Source organism: Schistocerca serialis, chromosome 3, assembly GCF_023864345.2.
Source record: "Schistocerca serialis cubense isolate TAMUIC-IGC-003099 chromosome 3, iqSchSeri2.2, whole genome shotgun sequence".
In the NCBI taxonomy this organism is placed as follows: Eukaryota; Metazoa; Arthropoda; class Insecta; order Orthoptera; family Acrididae; genus Schistocerca; species Schistocerca serialis.
Window position 1 is genome coordinate 905,188,086 of NC_064640.1, and position 14,528 is coordinate 905,202,613.

General features: G+C 37.7%; 1 protein-coding gene across 1 annotated transcript in view; it reads left to right on the top strand.

Annotated features, from left to right (window-relative positions):
* The first annotated feature begins 1,228 nt into the window (after positions 1 to 1,228).
* Positions 1,229 to 14,528, top strand: part of LOC126471160 (MAP kinase-activated protein kinase 2) — a 105,367-nt gene continuing 92,067 nt past the window's right edge. The window contains exons 1-2 of the mRNA XM_050099263.1: positions 1,229 to 1,681; positions 12,278 to 12,417. Of these exons, the coding sequence (XP_049955220.1) occupies positions 1,532 to 1,681; positions 12,278 to 12,417 (290 nt within the window). The 5' untranslated portion in view covers positions 1,229 to 1,531. The remainder of the gene's footprint in view (positions 1,682 to 12,277; positions 12,418 to 14,528) is intronic.

Genomic DNA, 14,528 nt, shown 5'->3' on the forward strand with positions numbered 1-14,528 from the left:
TTCACATAACCTCGTGTTCCATTTCCTCGCACATTGGCACTCCAATTTCATCTTCAATTGTACTCCTGCTTGGTCTTGGCGTTTCTTGATCACTAAGAAAGCCAAGTAGATCAAAATACCATAACGTTGGCTGGTATACTTGATCTACTCCTACACCAGATCTTCTAGATTTCTGAACTTTGGATAACTCTTTTCGGTAAACAGTTCGCTGACAGACTAATTTACTTGACTTGTCTTCATGAACTCATCCTTCAGGAAAGCGTAAATAGCTTCACATGTGTTGGGTATTATTTCACTCAATGCTTGTTTCGATATTGCAGATGAAAATTCCAAATCATTGTAGCTCCTTCCTGTTGCTAGGAATCTTAATGTTACTGCCTGGCGTTCATGAGGAGAAATTGCCCTTCTCATACAAGTATTTTTTCTCATAATATGAGGGGTTACATGCTTTAAGAGATAATTATAAGTTTCGACATCCATCCGCAAATAATTTCGCCAGTTCGCAACGAAATTATTTTTTTATTACCGTTTCTCTGTTTGCCGAGGCGCCAACTGCTCGCAATTTTTCAATTAGAGCATTGTGTGCTGCTGTCTTTTTGTCTCGGTCACTATATTCTTTACTTTTAATCTTCCACAAACATGGGTGGTTTCTGTATATTTCAATGAATTCACTTACAAACCCTCGAGAACACTGACGAGTATCAGCCATTTTAATGCCCTGTGCACACAAATAGAAACACTAGACTGAGCAAACAGCTGTTTCGCGCCAGATTTGCGACGATCTCCTGTCATTATGCTCCAACTTGTCTGCGCAGATGTGGTTTGAACCGACAGATTTAAGAGGTTCGCTCAAACCTCCAACTTCACGTTTGCACACACCTGACACCTCAGGTTGGTGAAAATCTTCTGTCCACACGCAACGATCTGTCTGCGCAGATGTGATGTGCGCAGACATTTGCGCAGACAGATCGTTGCGTGTGGACGGGCCTTTAGGACGCGAATTAAATAAAGTGGCAAAGAATATTGTAAGTTTTTATATTTGCCTGTACAAAAAGTCGCATTAAGGAAAGTGATATACTTTCCGCCATATATCATATGATGATTTGCGATAAGCGAATAACAATATTCAAGTCGGAGAGCCTACAGTGTGAAGGATATCTGTGTATCAACAGTTTCTGTGGCAGTAACAAGAATATGTTTAAAGCATTAAAACAACATTTTCGGTGTGTATTGAAATGTGGTGTGGAGAACGTGGTCAGCAAAGTTCTTCCCATATAGTTAAGTTTCAAATGCAGCGAGTATAATCAAGTATGCGATTAACAAAGATAGCTGCATCAGTTATGAAAATCTTTGCTATCGTCTATCTTCGTATGTGAGTCATAATTTGGCAGGATGCTGAGCGAGTGGATGTTGGAACTAGAGAATTGAATCAATGTTTTGTATTGTTTTCTTAGTAGTGTGGTGTTCTTGAGGTGAATAAAAGAAAATATTTTTCCTGCCGTGTTTTCAAAACGAGGAGTCTAAGTATATCATGAATGAAGTAGGTGTGAAGGCGAAGGTGCCGAAAACAAGCCCTATTACAGACGACTATGAAATATCCAACACAGTGTTAGGTCTTGGTATTAATGGGAAGGTCGTCCAGTGTTACAACAAGAGAACGAGGGAAAAATATGCTTTGAAGGTATGCACCATCTTACATGTTTAAAAAGTAAATTTGCACCGCTTTCGAGTAGGGCTATATAAACATTGAAAATAACTGTATAATGACTATTACCTGCGGTGCTATGAATTGGGTTTCTACTCAGTATTTATTTTCATGTATGTAACGCCGTCTATGTAGAATAACAATGTAGGATCGTACGATATGCTTGTGCAATGAAGGAAACAGTTCTCAGCGTTGACACAAATTGTGGTCAAACTTTTTCGGGTAGTGGATTAAGTTTCATTAGTTAACCTACTGTAAAATTTTACTGTAGGTTATGTACTTTCAATTGGAGGGGAGTTAAGTACACAAATTTCAACCTGTCGTTGTAAGCTCGTCGCAGTGTAAGTGATGGGGCGGTACATAACGTTATTTGGCGTTTATACTTGAGAGAAATAATAACGCCCTTTGCTGCTGTCTAGCCCTTATGAAACCGGTGAAAAAGTGGGAGTTGAGACACAACTATTATTCTAACTCACATTTCGTACTGTTGTCTGGGATGAGATCGTCCCACTTTTTGATGCTTGTATCAATTTCTGTTATTGGTGATTTTTTATTATTATACAAACACCCGTAATGCACTGTGTATGTTGCAATTTTCATAGATTAGTAGGGAAGGAACTAATTGAAAGGGGTCAGTGTTACCCTGTGACGTGGGGTTACATTGACCAGTCAGATTTGTTTTATTATAGACACTTTCAGAATGGTCCTTGGATAAATTTTAGTGTAGTACTGTATGAGTATGACCCCCATACAGGGATTCTATGAACCCCATCGCCTTTATTTAAAACACACCACAAAAGACTCTTATTGAAAAAAATGAACATTAAAATTCTTTCACTAGAATCATCCCTAGAAACGGAATTCTACACCCATCAGGCTATAGCTTTGTCGGAGGCAGCTTGTCAGTCACATTACCGAATGGGGTAATGAATATACAATGTTCTTTTGGAAAAAAATTTAGTTTTCATTGGCTCAGTGGAGTGATGCCCCATTATCTCACTTACCTTTTCCTTTTGCTGCAACTTTTTGAATAATACATACATGGTGAAAAGTTTGCTTCCTCCTTTTCCACCAATTACTTTCGCCATTACAGAGACATTTTGAAAAAGATCTTGACACTCACACTTAGCGAGCAGTAAATCTTCAACAACAGGATTGTCTGGAGGATCAAAATCACTTTCATCAGTTTCCAGCGTCTCTGGCAATTGTATTACACCAAGCTCATTGACTGCTGAAGAGTTATCGTGATTTTGGAAGAGATTTTCCTTGGCCTTTGAGAGTTCATTAGGCTAGCTGTGGAGGACTTGAAACAACTAGGCTGAGGATCTTTTGTCTCATTGGTACTTACAAATTGAAACTTTTCATACAGTGCACACACATTTTCATTTGATGAGCTTTTGAATGACTTTGGACCTCCCTCCCTCTCCCTCCCTCTCCCTCCCTCCCTCTCTCTCTCTCTCTCTCTCTCTCTCTCTCTCTCTCTCTCTCTCTCTCTTTTAAAAATCCTGTAATATGAATATGCAATGGAAACTCCCAATCAGTAGTATTGGCACTAGAATTTGCTAGTATAGTCATAGGACATTTGTATTTCCTATCTTAATTGGTTTTTCCCATAAGAGGTATATCACTGTGTTTTTTGATATGCGTAGTCTCTTGGCTACACCCTTTATTGTTTCTTCATTATTTTTAGTTAACGAAGACACTTCACCCAACATTTCGCTATCCAAATCTAGGTACAATCATGTACCTAAAGACCTTGTTAAGTTCTGGGTATTGCAATTCAATTGTTAATTTAGTTGTGGATTTGCTTTATTAATTGAAAGTAACGCTTTATTCTTTAAATTCACTGTCTAATGAAGTTACAGCTAATTGTTTCCATTCTTTACTGTTAAAACAAAACACCAATCTCAATCTAAAACTTCTGCAGTAAACACAATACAACAGAGACAGACTATGAGTTTAAATTCGTTGTTGCCTAAATCTTAATTTGTTAACATTGGTTATAAATTACACTTTAGTTTTACACCATGTTTAGGCAAGTACATGCGCATTAATGGAAATTCAGCAATAATATTTAGAGAGCCAATGCTACCCTGAAGGGAAAAAGGTTAGAGGGTCAACATTATCCTCTTTTAAAGAAATGTGAATTTTTAATTGTTAAAATTGTTTGTACCATTAACAAGGTCAGTAAACTTCATTAAATTCTGCGAATTTGAACATATAAGAACCTGATGATGACAATATTAACCACGCTCCTGGGGCAAGAAAGCTTATCCTAATTGAATTTGAAGCAGATATATAGGGTTTGCTAAATATATATAAAATACTGTAGTACTTTTTAAATTTTATTTTAACATGTGTGAATTCAAATCAGCTAATTCCATTATATCATGAATTTTATTTTCAAGATGATTTAGAAGTTTATTCAGAGATAGAAAGAAAAGGGTGAAATTGACCCTGGAGTCAGTGTTACCCTCAGGGGGTCCGAATCACCCTGGTTCATGGGTAACTTACAAAGGTTCTTGATGAAACTATAATATCCATTTAACAATGCCTGGAGGTAATGAAGCACACATTGAGAGAGAGAGAGAGAGAGAGAGAGAGAATGAAGAAATAATTTTTACCTCACATGTAAGATTATTGTAAAGTTGTTTCACAATGTTTGTAGTGGACAGGACACTTTTCTTGTTGCCTTGTATCACATACGTGGAGATTAATTTTTTTGTTTGTGTTTTAAATGATTTCTAACATATATAGAAATTTCTAGTTATACATTTGAGGATGTGGGAGGTTTGATAACTTTTAAACCAGAGATTTGCAAAAATACAAGTTTCAAGCATGTTGCATTGCTGTTACAGATCTTATCTGAGTTGAGAAAATAACTGAATTAATTTTGTATTGCCCCAGAATATAATTCAGTATGGCAGAATGCTGCGCAGATAGGCATCGTAAGCAATTCAGACAATCGAAAACTTTTTTAACAGAAAGTAAAAAAACTATAGCATTACATAGGTTTCATTTATTTAGTTTGTATGTAGATGCCATTTGAAGTCATTTTGAAACCAAATGCCTTTCCCCCAAAGAAGATATAATATTGTCGGAGTTTCACACGGTTGTTGTTTGCGTCATCTTTTAAACGGAAATTTAGGAATGTGGTTTTTTGTTTTTACCGGTAGCTTATTCCCCTTTGAACCATCAATTTAGTTGGGCTGTAGTTGTCTTCAGGTGTTTATATTGTCTGCAGAAAACCTATTTGTTTGTGACTCAGTGTTCAGGCCTACCTCCTTTATATAAGATGTAAATAGGATTGGTCCGGCCCAAGAATGATTAAATTTTCTGTTTCCTAGTTGTCAAGTATGGCATGAATCATTATTTTATTTGTCATGTATGACATGAACATTTTAGTGGAGTGCCTCTAACTTCACACACTTGGAGCTTTTCCAATTGTATGTTGTGTTTCAGAATGTAGAAGGTTTTAGGTAAGTTTAATTAAAAATACGTCAGTGGCATTAATTTTTTGTCCTCTGTTTTTACGGCATTTTGTGTAAAATTGGTGATGGCGCTAGTTGAGAGTTTATTTTTTCGAAGGCCATAATGAGTAGAGAATTTTGTTGTCCTCTTAAAATTTCATTAACCTGACAAACATTAGTTTTTGTTTGATTTTACTAAAAACAGCAGTGGCAGTGTAGTATGCTAATGTTGACGATGACCATTGAATGCTGGAAAAATACAACCATATAGAATCAGGGGAATAGTCTTTCATGTTGACCATGAAGTAAATAATTAATACTGTTCCTGTTCAGTGGTTGACAGGTCCTTTTATGTATCCTTGCCAACTCAGTATATTAATTATCCCCAGAAAAAATTGCATTAATATGGAGAGTGGCATGAAAATGTACAAGTTTGTATACTATCAACCAATTAACACCAATATCAAACAATTCACAGCATTCTATGGTTTTTGCCGACATGAGTACCCTTGCCGCTGCTGATGTAAGTAAAATTTAACCATAGTAAAGCTGATAATAAGGCACCTGGTCTATAGTTTTCCATATTTGATTTCTCTCCTTTTTAGGAGTAAATACCACTTTAGTGGCTTTTAGGAAGTTTAGAAGTGTGCCTGCCAGAAGAGATCTGTTGAGAAGCCATTGAAATGTTTGCAATACATTGCTGTATGATGTAGGGCTAAACTGGAATACTGTCAATTCCTGATGAAACTTTCTAAGATTGTTGCAGCACTGAGGATTTCACGTGGAGTTGTTTTGCAGATATAGATTAAAGAGGGAGAGGAGTGTACTGTCATGGACTATTAAATTGTTTATGATATCTGCACAGCAAAAATTTGCAATATGTTGAGCATCAGTAACTCTTGTTCTCATGGTTCAGAGTGATGTTTTCCATTTTAGAGGACACTTTATTTTATTCCTTCTTTACTACTTTCCAGACTGCTTGGCATTTCTTTGATGACTCTTTTATGAACTTACAATTAGCTTCTTCTTTTGTAACTGTTAAATAGAGGGGTATGCTTTTGATGCTTTTGGAGTTAGTGCATCTTATTACTTGTGTGTTGAGAGGAAAAGTGATTTCTGAGCATGCTACAGAATTTCTGAAACTTTTTTTTTTTTTTTTAGTCTCATGTATCTGCAAAATTTCCTCCCACTTTTCTCGCAATACTAGGGAATTGGATGTTTCTATATTATTTGTATGAGTTAGTCTCAGTCTGGCACACAGTTTTAATCTGCCAGGAAGTTTCTGCCTCTTGGCAGCTATGCCATCTTTTTATGTATAGCTTGATTTTTTAAGAGACTGAGGGGGGAATTACAGTGTGAATTAATAAATGGAAAAGGAGTACTGGGAGTGGCACATGTTGTCCATGAGAGCGTTCTTCACAAGATTCTACAACTGCATGGTTGTCATGATGTGTAATGTCATGCCAGGTAACTACAGTTTCGTGCTGTCTCCGCATTGTCTACATTAAGTCTGACTCATGAACATGTTCTTAAACAAGATGCCCCACCTTACTGTAGTTGTTGTGCCCTTCTATCAGTGGCACACATTTTAATAGTGCCTCGCTCTCACTGTGATAAGGCAAAGCACTAAAGCTGACTGACTTATTACCGTCAATTTAAGCTGATGAAGTCAAAGCTGCTGCCTAATATTTCACCATATCTCTAAGTAAGGCTTGTATAACCTGTTTGAAGACCTACAATATGGCCCCTTAGCCAGGATGAGAAATCACCTCCCACGGCATTCAAGTCTGAAGAGGGGCCCCTTGTGTGTTGATCTGAGCCCACCTTTTAATTTGTTTATTCCTCAACATCTCTCATAGTTTTAATCTAAAGGTGTTGCCTTATTTACACCTGCCATTTTATTGACCTACCTATCTCAACAGTCTTTTATAATGATACTGATCTGACATAGAAGGTGTGCCTCTTGCTACTTGAAATGCCACAGAAAATATTCAGCTGTTGTCTCCTTGCATACTTCTCCCATCTTACAGTACTTTACCTATCCTTTATGGATGGTTTCATCCTCTCCTTCCATTTTTTTTCAATTCCATACAAACATAATGGTTGTTTTGTCCTTCCATCTAATTTTTAGAATAATTTTAATAATTTGACGTTCGCAGAGTGGAGGGATCAATGAAACAGTAATTTGGTCATTAACCTGACAAACATTAGTTTTTGTTTGATTTTACTAAAAACAGCAGTGGCAGTGTAGTATGCTAATGTTGACAATGACCATTGAATTCTGGAAAAATACAACCATATAGAATCAGGGGAATAGTCTTTCATGTTGACCATGAAGTAAATAATTAATACTGTTCCTGTTCAGTGGTTGACAGGTCCTTTTATGTATCCTTGCCAACTCAGTATATTAATTATCCCCAGAAAAAATTGCATTAATATGGAGAGTGGCATGAAAATGTACAAGTTTGTATACTATCAACCAATTAACACCAATATCAAACAATTCACAGCATTCTATGGTTTTTGCCGACATGAGTACCCTTGCCGCTGCTGATGTAAGTAAAATTTAACCATAGTAAAGCTGATAATAAGGCACCTGGTCTATAGTTTTCCATATTTGATTTCTCTCCTTTTTAGGAGTAAATACCACTTTAGTGGCTTTTAGGAAGTTTAGAAGTGTGCCTGCCAGAAGAGATCTGTTGAGAAGCCATTGAAATGTTTGCAATACATTGCTGTATGATGTAGGGCTAAACTGGAATACTGTCAATTCCTGATGAAACTTTCTAAGATTGTTGCAGCACTGAGGATTTCACGTGGAGTTGTTTTGCAGATATAGATTAAAGAGGGAGAGGAGTGTACTGTCATGGACTATTAAATTGTTTATGATATCTGCACAGCAAAAATTTGCAATATGTTGAGCATCAGTAACTCTTGTTCTCATGGTTCAGAGCGATGTTTTCCATTTTAGAGGACACTTTATTTTATTCCTTCTTTACTACTTTCCAGACTGCTTGGCATTTCTTTGATGACTCTTTTATGAACTTACAATTAGCTTCTTCTTTTGTAACTGTTAAATAGAGGGGTATGCTTTTGATGCTTTTGGAGTTAGTGCATCTTATTACTTGTGTGTTGAGAGGAAAAGTGATTTCTGAGCATGCTACAGAATTTCTGAAACTTTTTTTTTTTTTTTAGTCTCATGTATCTGCAAAATTTCCTCCCACTTTTCTCGCAATACTAGGGAATTGGATGTTTCTATATTATTTGTATGAGTTAGTCTCAGTCTGGCACACAGTTTTAATCTGCCAGGAAGTTTCTGCCTCTTGGCAGCTATGCCATCTTTTTATGTATAGCTTGATTTTTTAAGAGACTGAGGGGGGAATCACAGTGTGAATTAATAAATGGAAAAGGAGTACTGGGAGTGGCACATGTTGTCCATGAGAGCGTTCTTCACAAGATTCTACAACTGCATGGTTGTCATGATGTGTAATGTCATGCCAGGTAATTACAGTTTCGTGCTGTCTCCGCATTGTCTACATTAAGTCTGACTCATGAACATGTTCTTAAACAAGATGCCCCACCTTACTGTAGTTGTTGTGCCCTTCTATCAGTGGCACACATTTTAATAGTGCCTCGCTCTCACTGTGATAAGGCAAAGCACTAAAGCTGACTGACTTATTACCGTCAATTTAAGCTGATGAAGTCAAAGCTGCTGCCTAATATTTCACCATATCTCTAAGTAAGGCTTGTATAACCTGTTTGAAGACCTACAATATGGCCCCTTAGCCAGGATGAGAAATCACCTCCCACGGCATTCAAGTCTGAAGAGGGGCCCCTTGTGTGTTGATCTGAGCCCACCTTTTAATTTGTTTATTCCTCAACATCTCTCATAGTTTTAATCTAAAGGTGTTGCCTTATTTACACCTGCCATTTTATTGACCTACCTATCTCAACAGTCTTTTATAATGATACTGATCTGACATAGAAGGTGTGCCTCTTGCTACTTGAAATGCCACAGAAAATATTCAGCTGTTGTCTCCTTGCATACTTCTCCCATCTTACAGTACTTTACCTATCCTTTATGGATGGTTTCATCCTCTCCTTCCATTTTTTTTCAATTCCATACAAACATAATGGTTGTTTTGTCCTTCCATCTAATTTTTAGAATAATTTTAATAATTTGACATTCGCAGAGTGGAGTGATCAATGAAACAGTAATTTGGTCCCTTAAACCTGTCAGTTCAGTCCCATACCATCCCATCTAATCCACTCCTGGGTACATCTACAGGCATCATCCAGTTAAACTTTAATGATTAATTTCACCACCTAGGAGAACTTGGACGGCTACTATCATTATGCCCAGAAATATTGTGCCCTTCTGGAAACTGTCCCTTGAATTATATTCCATTACCCTACATCATCACTGTACCTATTTCAAAAATAGAGCTGGCCCAGAATGAGCATCAGGTGGTATCTGTACACTTACACATGCAGGTACTTTTAGTGTAAAGCACCACTCAGTACAACATTAGAGGCTGTGGCTGTTCACACACACAGACAGCTATTGATTTTACTCTCTGTAATCTCTCTCATCCTCCAGATAGGGAGATGACATATCAAGAGATAGCTAGCCTGATCTGTTAGCTACCTTCAGCGTTTCTTCCTCCTGGGTGATTTCAGTGCCCACAACCCAGTCTTGGGGTAATGGTAAAACACCTGATCAAGGCACTCTTATGGAACAAGTTATCACAGCACTCTTAACTTATTTTTGTATGGCACATGAAACAAATTCTGTCATCAATCTCTTGATTTGTATCTCTGGGCATGTACATTGTCACGGTAGGGGATACACAAGGACCTATGCAAGAGTGATCATTTCATGATATTCATGTCCTCCCCCAACACTGTTAGCTGACCGAGTGCTCACCGTAGAATTAACTTTGTCACTTTCTTGGGAACACCGCGTTGGATGCTAGTCCCATGGAGGAGTGGGGAAAATGCCGAAGCAATCAGAGATAGCAGATCGGTGTTCCAGTGACAGAAGTGCCACCCATCTCTATATAAGTTCATTGCTTTTAAAAGATACTGTGCTCGGGCACATTAACTCACTCTCATACAGTATCAAAGAAGGAATGTTGGGAAAGATATGTCGCTACCATAGAGAACTATGCCCTTTTTTATTTTTTGTAAATAGATATGAGTCAAATTAGGTTGTATCTTTGGCTATCAACTAGCAATCAGTATTTGTAGTATCCTTTGAGCAGGCAAAGTTCATGCTGACAGTTTTACAGAACACTTTGTGGCACACTGCACTCGAACATCCGAAATGGGCATTAGGCAGCTACCCCTCCATCTTCCATTCCTACACAACAGCTCTAATGATTTAATACTCCTTTCTATGAATGAGAACTCCTCAGCACTCTGTGATTCAGGTTTTTTATGATTTCCCTAAATTGCTCAAGGCCTTTGAAAAGGGCATGGCTGGTTTCCTTCCCCATCCTTTTATAATCCAAGCTTGCGTTTAGTCTCCAGTGGCCTTGCTGTTTGCAGGACTTTGAACTCTAATCTTCCTTTCATCTTTCCAGATTTTTAATTGGAATTTTCTCTCTTAAGTTGTTGTGCATTGTTATCAGTCGGTCCGTTCAACGGCATACTTCGTGCACAGGAGAATAGTCTCACAGGGGTCCATGTTAAGTGTGAGCCTTAATGTGATAGTCATTAATGGACTTTGGAAGCTGTGGTACCATCGGTCTTGGTGTGCCTATGCACTTGACCTCACAAAAATTTCCTAACCTGCAAAAACACTCTGAAGAACTGTACAGGTGATGAACCAAGCAAGAGGGCGCAATTGCCTTCAGGTGAGATGATCGTCAGTGGCTCGTGTCCCGTTAAGAGTGCCTCAACTTCCTTGCTTTTCAGCAGACACTGAAACTTTAGGATTCATTGCCTCTGCTGTTATGTGACTACATCCAAATGATGAATCTGGTTTTGCATTTTATCTGAGAGAGTAGGTTCTCATTTGAAGTTTTTCACTATGGGCTCATCAACTGTTTTTTACCATTTTGAGGCAAGCATAGTATTCTACATTGATTAGGGGACTGCTTCTTGGGTGCAGAAGCTGAATTCCTGCAGCAGAACTAGCCGAGGGGGAGGGGGTTTGTTTCGTCTTCTGCGTTGTATGATATCACAAAAGATCCGATTGGCTGCCCACATTTTTATCTCGTGTAGTCCTTCAGCCCTTTTTAATTGTACTGATCATTTTGATTCTTGTTGCTGAGCTACATGCGTACTTGTTTTTGTTAACATAAATACTTTTATTTTTAGACAACTTTGACGAGTTGGATAACCACACCTCTCCTTCGGTGCACAGTTTTCTTTCAGAAATTGTGTGGGGAACACTCCTCGTTGCTAACTGTTAGTCTAGGAGCTCCTTTGTAGCTGTGCTTTGGTGTTCTCACTTCCCACTCCAAATAGAAGGCTCCAAAACTATTAGCCCAAATATTTTCTTGTCGGTAGCTATCCAAGTGTCTTCTGCTGCTCTGGCCACTTGCTAGTTGACAGCCGTCTCCCTGCCAACCCCAAGCTGCTCTTTCACTACCACATCCATTTGGGAAAATTGTAATATTTCATACCGCATTACTTGCTATACACTGGCAGTATGAAAATTGATAAGATTTGTGGAAAGATTTGTATGTTTTATTGAAAACACACACACACACACACACACACACACACACACACACACACAAATATGGGTCTGTGCATTCATGTCCAGACAGGTTTTTTCCCCTTGCTGTTATAGGAATGTATTATGGCTTTGTGGTATGGTGCAACTGATTGTGTTGTCATAGGGAAAGTTTGCTTAATAGTTATTTTGGATTTAAACTTACATTCGTATATCAAATATGTATTGAGAAGCTTCTGTCTCATATGTTAAACAAATTTATTTTTGCTATCTGCAGATGCCATAAATTTCAGGCCAAGCATGTGATACTGCCATGCTTTGAAGTAAAATTTCTTGGAAAAATGGTGAAATTTTGTTTTTACTGTAGGGAAGTGTATGTTTCCTTATTTATTTATTTGCTTACTTATTTTTTTGTTAAAGGTGCTGCATGACAATACGAAGGCAAGGCGGGAGGTCGATTTGCATTGGAGGGCAAGCAACTGTCGGCATATTGTGCATATAATTGATGTTTATGAGAACAGTTACAGTGGAAACAAGTGCCTTCTTGTTGTTATGGAGTGGTGAGTCTGTCTGCTGAAATTGTTTTGTTACTCTCCTCAACTGTTTCTTTGTTACCTCACAAATAGAGAAACTTCTTAACATTTAAATTTCCTTTACTTTACGTCTATGGTCACAAATTTTTTTGTCATCAGACTACCGGTTTTGGTCTATAATGACCGTCTTCAGATCTATTTTATAAAAACATATCCTAATGCACTGCAGCGATAGTGGCATCGTCTAATGTTAAACGCAAAATCAGCACCAGCATCGTCAAATATATATAAATAGCAGCATATGTAAGAGTCATCTTGTCAACAGCACTACTGTTCAAAACCTCTCATATTTGCAGAGGATGACGGATCATTACTTACAATAAATAAATTCTTAGAAATGAATTTTTAGGCAATACGCTGTCTAGACTAGCAACGTGCATGGATCATGTGTTTATAAACTACTTATATTTTGTAACAAACAACTGCCTTCTGCGTCAACACTGGTGGTACTGATTTTACTATTGTTTTCAGTTCATGACTGACTTTTGAAGGTGGAGTGTTTCTCATTACAAGAAGTTGTAGACAGGCATTTAATGTATGATGTAGCTGTGTGTAATGCACAGAAAGACGGGCAAATGTACAGATAAAAGTTTCTCAACTGGCATCATTGTAACTGTAAAAAGTCCATCACTGTGAATAGAAATTGGGTTTTTCATGTCACAGGAAGTGGGCCAAGTTTCTCAACAAAGAAATTATTTGCACACTAGAATGTTACTTGACAATGTGAGAGGAAATTCACCAGTATGCACCTATCAACTTTAATGCAAAATGCACATTTTGAACAATACTGTTTAGAAAGTGCTGGTGGTGCATTATTTGCAACTTCATCATTAACAACCTCTGCAACCAATGAGGCCATATGATTTTAAATACACAGTTTAGTTCTGTCAATAGATTATTTTGTGATGCATGCATTGAATGAGACTCATGGTCATTGTATTGTTGTAAGTTGCAAATTGTTTGTCAGAAAAAGAACTGCAGTCCATTTACATTAATGTGACCAGTCCCTACATTAGACATCAGTGGCAGTAACCAATCAAGTGGCAGACGGCAGCACTAGCAGTTGAGGGTAAATGAAGCGTGTCAAAGGGACGTGGAAAACAATTTCAGCTGTTGTAAGTCATAAACAGAGAGACGTATCTGATGTCCAAAAGAGCATGATTGTTGGCTTTCAGACCAAGGGTGGAAGCATTTCCTAAACGAATAAGTCTATGAACTGTTAGTGTGCTGCCACTGTTGAAGTATACCTTGCATGGCAAAATGGTGCTATCCAAATGTGGCACTGTGGTGCCCAGTGGGCCATAGATGACGGGGGTGAACAACAGCTGCGGAGATGTGTACTGGTGAATAGACATGCAGCTGTTCAGCAACTAACTGCCCAGATGAACTAAGGAACTACCAACAGTACTCTTCAATGACTGTTCAGCAAATGTCAATGCATATGAGTCTCTGCAGCAGGCACCTGGTTCAGCAACAATTGGTGGAATTTGCATGCCAGTACTGCAACTGGATGTCATGGTCACATTAATGTGACCAGGCAGTCTAAATATTCCCTTCTGTCTATTAGTCCCTAATATCAAAGTACTCAGTTCAGGATCCTCTACACTAAAGGCTTGGATCATCCTGTTCATATCTTATGGATGTAGCAGTTAAAGATGAAATGAAAGAACAAAAGGATGAAAAGTTATACATGTTACATTGTGGGGAAAGAACAGGAAGGCAAGGAAAGGCTCTTAGAGCTCAGTATTGATAGGAAGCAAAGATGCACAGTATGACAGGAATACGAATCTAAAATTGAATGTAACAGAGGTCCCACATTACAAAGCTAATTATAAAATATGTTGAAGATAGATTAACACCTATTTTATATGTTTGACATTTTTAGAAATTATTACTGGGTGTAATTCATAGCCAAATTATTCCATCATTTGGTTACTATTTTGAGAAGTAAATTTTCATGAAATCTTTATAAATATGTTTGGAATAGCAGTGATCGCAATGAACTAGTAATAAAATATTATATATAACAGCCGTGATTGCATAAAAACACTTTTATTCATATATGGTGACTGGTTTCA